The 8,902-nt window shown below is 34.9% G+C and overlaps 1 protein-coding gene and 1 non-coding gene across 3 annotated transcripts in view; one reads left to right on the top strand and one right to left on the bottom strand.

Annotated features, from left to right (window-relative positions):
• Positions 1–6,633: 6,633 nt before the first annotated feature.
• Smp_006860.1 (hypothetical protein) overlaps positions 6,634–8,902 on the bottom strand; it is a gene marked incomplete at both ends in the record, with an annotated part of 14,126 nt that continues 11,857 nt past the window's right edge. Inside the window, 2 exons of one of the 2 annotated variants that reach the window (XM_018794583.1) lie at positions 6,634–7,312; positions 8,626–8,646. In XM_018794583.1, coding sequence (XP_018648983.1) covers positions 7,212–7,312; positions 8,626–8,646 — 122 coding nt within the window. The remainder of the gene's footprint in view (positions 7,313–8,625; positions 8,647–8,902) is intronic. The other variant, XM_018794584.1, reaches the window with a different exon arrangement.
• Positions 7,845–7,913, top strand: Smp_tRNA_01762_Pseudo_TTG.1.1. The gene has a single exon. It is a non-coding gene (tRNA).

Genomic DNA, 8,902 nt, shown 5'->3' with positions numbered 1-8,902 from the left:
ATGCGCATTTGGGTATGAACCGTCTATAGAAACTTACAAGTCCGTTAAAAGTTCGTAAGTGCTTGATCGTTGTCGGTTCTGGGTAATCCAGAATGGCCGCCACTTTGCTTCTAAGGGGTCGGATGCCTTGGGCATCAATAGTGTGTCCTAAGAAGTCTAAGGAGTTGGTTCCGATTTGGCATTTCTGAATGTTTACAGTAATGCCATGCCTTTGGAGTCGATCGAAAACAATGTCCAGATGCTTGAGATGCGGTTCTCTGTCCGGACTTGCTATTAGACAGTCATCAACATACGCATGTACGAAGTTGAGACCTCGGAAGACGTCGTCTATAAACCTTTGGAAGGTTTGAGCCGCATTTCTTAAACCAAAAGGCATTCGCAAGAATTCGTAAAGACCGAAGGGAGTGATGATGGCGGTTTTAGGAACGTCGTCAGGTGCCATCGGTATTTGGTTATAGGCCTTAACTAAGTTGATTTTTGAAAAGACAGTTGTACCTTTCAAGGTAGCTGTCAAATCGTGAATATGAGGCAATGGGTAACGATCAGGAATGGTTTTAGCATTCAGATGCCGATAATCACCAGTTGGCCGCCAATCGTTGCTGTCCTTTTTGGGGACCATGTGCAATGGGGATGACCATGGACTATTCGATGGTCGAATTATCCCTAAGTCTATCATATGGTCGAATTCGTTTTTGGCTAACCTAAGTTTTTCGGGAGCGAGTCGACGGGCTTTCGAGAATACAGGTGGTCCTGTAGTCGAGATGTGATGTGTAGCATTGCTGGTCACACAAGGCAATTTCGATTGCGATTGGTATATCCTGGGGTATTTGTCGAGTACTGATTGGTACAAGGGGTCTATGGTGTGCTTAATCGTGACTGGGGATAACCTGCAACCAGAACAAGGAGTTAAGCAACAGATAACTTAGTGTTTCCGTCTATTAACCTTCGTGAGCGTGTGTCGATGAGTAGATTGTGGTATTGTAACAGATCTATACCAATGATTGGCATAGAGACATCTGCAACAACGAAAATCCAGTGTATGGGTTTGCGTAAACCCACGTTAAGGTAGACGTACCTTTTACCGTAAGTAGCGATCGGTTTTCCGTTTGCCGCCTGTAAACTTAAAACAGACTCGCGAAGTCTGTAGTCGGGATTTGCTGGAAGAACGCTAACTTCTGCGCCAGTGTTGATGAGGTAGCGAACTTTCGTAGTCACATCCGTGACATATAAGAGGCGGCTGTGTTCGCCGGCTACGGTTGCCGTTAACGCGTGCCGGCTGGGAAGTTTCCCGAACTGTTTTTCGTGTCACTCGATTTTGAGGTAGGATAATTGCAGGGTTTCCTGAAATTTCCGGAAGACTTACCGTACTGGTTATGATACCAGCACCAGTCGGGATTATCTGTCTCTCGTGGTCGAGAGACAGATCTCTGACGTGAAACGCTCCTACGTGAGGATTTTGACCGACTACGGTCATTACGAACTCTAAGATATCGTGTAAGCGTGTGACATAGTTCGGCTATGTCAGTCGGGGTCGACTGAGGTTTTTCCTTGACGGAAAAAACCTCGGCCTTAGAAGATTTAGTGATTTCTAAGATTCGGTCGGCAGATGCAGCCAGCTCATCTATGGCGTTGTTTTGAAATGAAACAAGCACTGCCTGCACCTGATGAGGAAGTTTAGACAAGAAAAGTTGTCTGAATAGGCCATCATCGAAAGTTCGCTGGCCGATAACCTCTCTCATTCTTAGCAACATGTCTGTCGCAGAACCCTGTTGCAAGTCGATGTTATGGAAGAGTTGGTCTAACCGTTGTCGGTCGGTTAGGTCTCCACGTTTTAGAATCGAACATTTGAGAGTTTCGTAAGGTTCGGGAACATCACTAGTAAACATACTAGGTGTTACGTACCTGTTAAACTCGCGCGGTAACGCCTTAACTACCGCGAGGAAACGTGTGCGCGAGTCCGTGATTCCGTGCATGCAAAAATCAGCTTCTGCGTAGCAGAACCAGGACTCGATAGAGTCGGGCCAAAATGGCGTTAACTGAATCGAAATAGGGGGAATAGACTTAAACTTAAGAACCTTAGGTGAGTGTTCCGTCATAATAATATAGAGAACGAAAAATGTCTAATTAAAATATATCCGGGAAAAAAATTCGCGAAAAAAACAGTATATCACAATATATAAAATTCAAATAAAGAATAACAATGAATAATAATATTCCAAAATGGAACAGACTCACAGTATATTGGCTTGGTGTACCAGATCACGTTAGGCTCACCAATGAGGATACAACGGATATTCTAGTTTTACAACTAGCAACCAGTAGTATCTTCTATAATCGTTCGTTCCCAGTCGAATAGAAACCAGAAGTCAGACGAGAAGAGACAGGAAAGATATATTTGATTCGTTACCAATATATCGAGAGACTTCGTTATTAACTGGCTATTGCAACGTAAGAGCTGTGTCCCACGCCGTGTTGCAACGTGATCTGGTACGGATGCATGACCGAAAGCCTTCAGTTAAACAAGTTCACTTAAACAACATGGTCAGCATCCAATATCGAACACTTAATGAGCTATTGATTTTGGGGAATTATTTACAGCTACAGTGTATTTGTTATTGAAAAGCAAGGTTAATGGCATATTATTAATAGTAATCACATTATACCCATTGACCATATTGTCAAGCAAACAAAGTCTACCTCTTTTCAGCTAAATTTTTTTCGACTTGCAACAAGAATAGCGGGAAACCGAAAGATAAGTGTAGTAGTTGTCGGATATCCCTTTATATAGTTGGTTTCGCTTGTTGCTTAACGTAGTTGAAGATCACCAGGTGGCTTTTCAATTTTGGAAATTTTCTTATTCCTTTGTACCTTCTTGGCTTCAATTTTGGGACTGTTAATAAACATTTTGAAGAAGAGCACACTAGTTATGAGACGTACTTTCGTCGTATTCATTGTCTTTATACTGAAAGACCGAGAAAAAATGAACTAAGTAAGAACTATAATACCATTGTTCCTGAATGTATATGAAATTATTTGAATTAACTAGCATGTACAGCAGAAATAAACAAAGTGTTATATGACTCAGTGGACACAAATGGACTGAGATAATAGTAGTATTAGAATAATACCACCATAATAAGACCTCCTTGTGATTTGTTAGGATTTATATTGCTAATGGCACTTAGAATCACCGATAATTGTATTAAACTCAAACAGTATCGAAATGACACCAAAGTCAATTTAATGCTTTATTTTGCCTTTCAAACCTCAGTGGTTTCAGTGTCAAATACAAATCTTCGTGATTATAGCACAATCGATAATAGACCAGCTGAAAAAAACCAAACCAATATACAAGACTCCAGTTGTCACCAGCACATGTAATAGTTAAAGTAAGTATCCATTTCTAAAACAATGCTTGGACCTTGTGACGCTAATATATGTTTTCTAACTCACAGGACATGCAGCACTGAAAGTGGTTTTGTGTACAGAACATAAATCATACAAAAATTACGACAACCTATGACTTTATTTTCGCAAGGATCTATCTTATCGTAATCATTCACTCAAAATTTAAGTGATACTTTTCTAGCAGTTAAAGATCTTCAATGCATCACTGGAACAAGAGTTTACCACACACTGGACACTCTTCTCAGAACAGATTTTCAAGCTGATCACATGTACTGTTCATTCACACCCTGAGTTTATTTTCACAGCTAAAATTTACCATGCATTTCTTCAAAACTAGGGAAAAGACATTGAGATTCACTGTTACTAAATTTTGAATACTTTTATAACCATTGATTTGGCTTTAAAAATCGGCTAATTATTGTAATGATTAATACACAAATGAATGTGTTACTGTAATTCTAGGCTTTATTAAGACTAAAAAACTGGTATGTACCAGCTTTATTGAAAAAATATTCGTCTTCTTTTTACTAGTATTACTATTGAACTGGAGGACTATTCATAGCTGGTAAACTTGTTGATATTAAAAAGCCATCAAAAAAAAGATAAATGACGGCCTCTTTATAGCACTGAATAGACTTAATTATGATAGCTATATCTGCAAAACAAGATTACTTATGGTCACCAATTACTGAGTGCAAATCCCTTGATACCAGTTACATTTGAAAATTGCCTGTTTATTTAATTTTACAAAATCTTCACAGCAAATAATATTGAATACTATGGAAGTAATGATGTCTTGTGAACTTCAGGAAAAGGTCGATACATAGATCTATGTTCCTGGTCATTTGATTAAGGAAGAAGTGGACAGATTTTTGTTTTTAATCAGGTGATGTCATTTGCAAATAAATTGTGAAAAATGAATGCATCCATAAGTTTAATTTTGTGAACTGCTGAATATAACTAATGTTTGAATTGTAATAATAACTACCAAGAGGCATATGAAATCCAAACGCGACACAAAAATAAAAATGTTCGACTTTCGAAACAGCGAGTAATGAAATATTTAAATCGTACGTTTTTGAGTTGATTTTTCCTCCCCACAGATGAATTGGGAATATTTTTAAACACTTTCTTTAACCTTTTTACTTTACTCTGTCGTCTCGAATTTGACCTGATTCTACTGTACCTGAAATATGATTTTCCCAAAACATATCATAGTTGGCCTTTTCATGTCCTATTCGTTCACGTTTGGTGGTCTAGCAAAATAACTGGCCTAAGAAACTAAACAAAATTAGTTGGGATCACGTACATTTCCAGTATGATTGTGTACATGATAATTCCCTACACATTTCCTCGAATTTTGTTCTATCGATTTCTTATGATTCGTAGCAATTTAACCTAATACAAAACTGTTTTACATGTCGAATCGTATCAGTTAATTTATTATATAACAATGTAAAGTGTTGAAAGTTTGTATTTTGGCCTGAAGAACAATATTCTTATCCGTGCAATTGATGATTTGATACATTGAAATCATTATAACAGAACAAATGTTCCATCAACTCAATGTAAAAATTTTATGAAAACCTATCACGAGTGTACACTAAATTTATTCTAATCCAATGGGTTTTAAACTACAATAGTAGCAATTTGTTGTTGTTACCAAGGATTAAACACGATAAAAACCAAGATGAAACAAGAAATCTGCAGTAATATCTCAAAGTAAATGAGTCTGCCATGTATGCTAGTTCTTTAATATGGAACTTATGTCTTCTTGATTATGATGTAAACCGAGGTAAATTAAATAGTCATTAATAATCAGATATATGACTGTTATATCCCGTGGAGAATTATGAATGGTAACACTGAGGACTATTTATGGACCAATGTGATATGTATATTTCCTATTGTATAATTGCTAAGTAACGTAACCATTCATATTCATGTTCCTTTTATTATAAGCTTTATTTTGACCTATGAACTATTATTATACGATTTACCATCCTTGAGTTATCTATAGTCTATTGATTACTGTTCCCCCTATTTACAGTCACATTTGGCCAAATCTTGTACAAATGTTATTTTCTATTTTATGGTACGATGTGGTCTGTTTAGTTGGTATATAAACCCAGTGTGTTTGTGAACAATGATTCATATTGCAGAGGCTGTTATTGGTGTTCTGGACTTAACTGGATGGACTAGGCAGAAAGCAGGGCTGATAAGTACTCAAGACAGCTCATACGGATATTGTGTATCATTGCTCTGATCGATAATTTGCTCTTCTCTCATTAGCGGCAATCAGCACGTCCATATATCAAACAGGGCACGCACTCGATATAAAAATGATTAAGGGCAAAAAACTTATTTTGAAGCACAAATGTTAAGCACATAAAGCTAGTCAATATCAAATTTGAAATTTTAAGATTGACTTATGATATATAAGTGTTGAGTCGGCTTCCAGAGAACTCCAACAGAGCCTCTAGAGGCTCATAAGGAGCCCCAGCCAATCAGAGTACGATAGAACATTCTAGAGTTCCAACGTGGCATGCTACTATTGGTCGGTAGCAATATATGTCGTTAAATGGATTGGCTGAAATAGGATGTTGATTTAACATATGCTAACATCTATAAATACAAAAATGAACCTTGCAATAAAGTGTTTCTCTGATACTCGTGTCTTCTCTCTGGTGTTCCAGTCGCTGAGTAGTGCTAGCCCTGGGGTTATCCGAATAGCTTAGGATCTGAATAAAGCGTTCAACCTACAAGACATATCAATAAGTCAAGTTAAACAAAAGCACATTACACATTGTTTATTGTTTACCTTACTGATCATAATTTAATCATAATTTCAGTCTCCATAACGCAGCGATACGAGATAAGATATTTTCTTATTTCACAATAATTCTATTAGCTTATTTTAAGAAAAATACGATTTGTAGAGATTGTAAACAGTCTGCAACCGAAGTACTATCGAAAAACAAGAAACGCTGGGTTCAAACTGTTCCATTATAGCATGAGGATTTCATAAACATTCTATTAGTGTAGATTTTATATACTCATGAATAATCTTTCCTTTACACTATCAATGATAACACAGAGTTAAAAGAATTGGTCGCTCAAATTAACTAGTGAAAGGTTAGAAAATACATAACTTCTTATCTAATGATAATAACTATATTTACTGATACAGTTTACCTTTTTTGTCAAAGGAATCCATCCGAAAATAATTAATTCTTATAATTTTATTGTTTGTCTAATATCATACATGGTAAAGTATTGCATTTTATTGAAGAACATACATTTCAAATACAATTCATCCAATATTAAAACGATTATCTTTACTGAAACAGGCATTTAGCTGAGAAACTTCAGTCAGTTTTCTTTTTTATAATTTAAGCAGGAAGACTGAAAAAGCCAACAAGGGTAAGGTATAAAAAATAAAATGAAAGAAAAATTAATTATTTGTATTTCCTTTTTAAGGGTATGCATCTCTATCTGTTTTGTAAAGATGCTAATCCTTCATAATAGAGACTATTCAATCTATTTAGATAGTAATACATTGGGACACAGAAAGGTAAACAGAAGGGGAAATGAAGGGAAAAGGCGTGAGTAATATGGTTTATTATATGATGTAATGCCATCAGTAACAGTGTTAGCAATAATTTTATATAAATAGAAAGTTTAATATCTAATTACATCAAGCAAATGAATGAACATATTATAACGACGGGTTATTATGGCACTGCATGTTTAATTGGAACAGTAAGAAAAGAAAATGTGTATATAGCTGTTAATATGTAGACTTATGACTCGCCATAAGCTTTTTGAATAGTTTGCTCAGTAGCTTGTAAATATGGTGATCGTTCATCCATACTACGGTCGAATACAGAACCCGGTGCAGGACCTTGAAAATATAATACATATGTTTTAAAATGTTTAGATAAAATTCAACAAACTATTAAAGTTTAGTAACTTGTTTGAATAAGGCCTTAAATTAATCAAACAAAATACCTATTCCAACAAACCGCTTTATAATCATTGAACATTCTTAATATTCTATATCCAGTACTTTCATAATGGTAAAGTGAAATTTCATAAATATCGGTTAATTCAAGCATATCATCTATTATTGATATAAACTATTATCCATTCGTCTACTCATTTCAACCATCTGCATCATTAAAATTAACTTTATATAATTTAATATAATCAGATCTATTTTTAAATAGTATAAAAATTATGCTCAAATATGACCTAATTTGCGTAAAAGAAAAAGAACCCTGAATTCATAACCATTATTACCATTATTCAGAGTTTATCTTTATCATAAGCATAGTCAAACATGCAATCAAAAAAATCATGCGAAAAATTTACAAACAAACAACCTAAATACTCCTTGTAGTAAGTAGTTCTTTTCCTCTTTATATGGCTATCCGGATTCAGTAGCTGAGTGGATAACGCGATGGCGTTTGAAGCGAAAGGTTCTGGGTTTGAGTCCCAACATCAACTCTGAGATGCAGGCAGCTGACGAGTTCCAAATAGGATGAAACGCGCGTCCTGGATTCCACTGCTATCCACTATCCATCTTTGCTTAGAATTATATATAGTTATGGTTTTTTCTAATCGATACTCTATATTATTATAATATTTTTAAATAAAATACATTTCAAAATGATACATGATTGATAAACTTTCCATTCTTCATTTCTATTCTAACAATGAATTGAAATTGAAGAAATCTAAATTATGCTGTACAGAAGAAATACTTGATCATCAGATAGATGTATTATGTACAGAGTATTTATCTGTTTCATTGGAACTAATTGTTAACTGAACAATTTCAGTATCAGATACTAATACATCAACTTTTTTTTCCGAAACTAGATAACATAAAATTGAGCATTTGATTTGTAAGCGAAAAATTTGATTAGCATTAGATACTATATGTTCAACATGCAAAATACAGTTAAAAAACTTTTCTTAAGTTGTTTATTTGAATCCAATCCGAAATAAAAAACGACTTGGATTATTATTATAATATGAGATTATTGATTGATTAATATCTGAAGCACCAAAAATAAGCCATTTCAATATAATACAGCTCATTTCAAAGTTAGAAATAATTAAACCTCTACTATATTGATTCATGTAGCCAAAGCTAAAATATATTGAATCAATTTGTTGAACATAAAACACAACCCACCATACTAACATTACCTGTCATCTCGTAATTGTTGGCTACAACCAAAATGGGAATTTTTGTAACAGATAAACGTAATTATTTGGAAATAAATATTGAATGAAGGGCTGTTCATTATAACTTAAGTTGGAAACTGTCAAGTACAAATAGCTTTGTAAAAATTCTGCTTTTCTGGAACTTCGAATGATCAGTGAGAAAGAACTATGTACCTGTACTGATAAGCTCTACATTTCAGTCAAGTTAAGTCAATCTGAAGTAATTAGTGTTCGAGCTAAATGTTTACAATCATATCGA

Source organism: Schistosoma mansoni, chromosome 1 (genome assembly GCF_000237925.1).
Source record: "Schistosoma mansoni strain Puerto Rico chromosome 1, complete genome".
Lineage (NCBI taxonomy): Eukaryota > Metazoa > Platyhelminthes > Trematoda > Strigeidida > Schistosomatidae > Schistosoma > Schistosoma mansoni.
The sequence above is the reverse complement of the archived record's forward strand: the minus strand, read 5'-3'. Positions and strand labels throughout refer to the sequence as shown.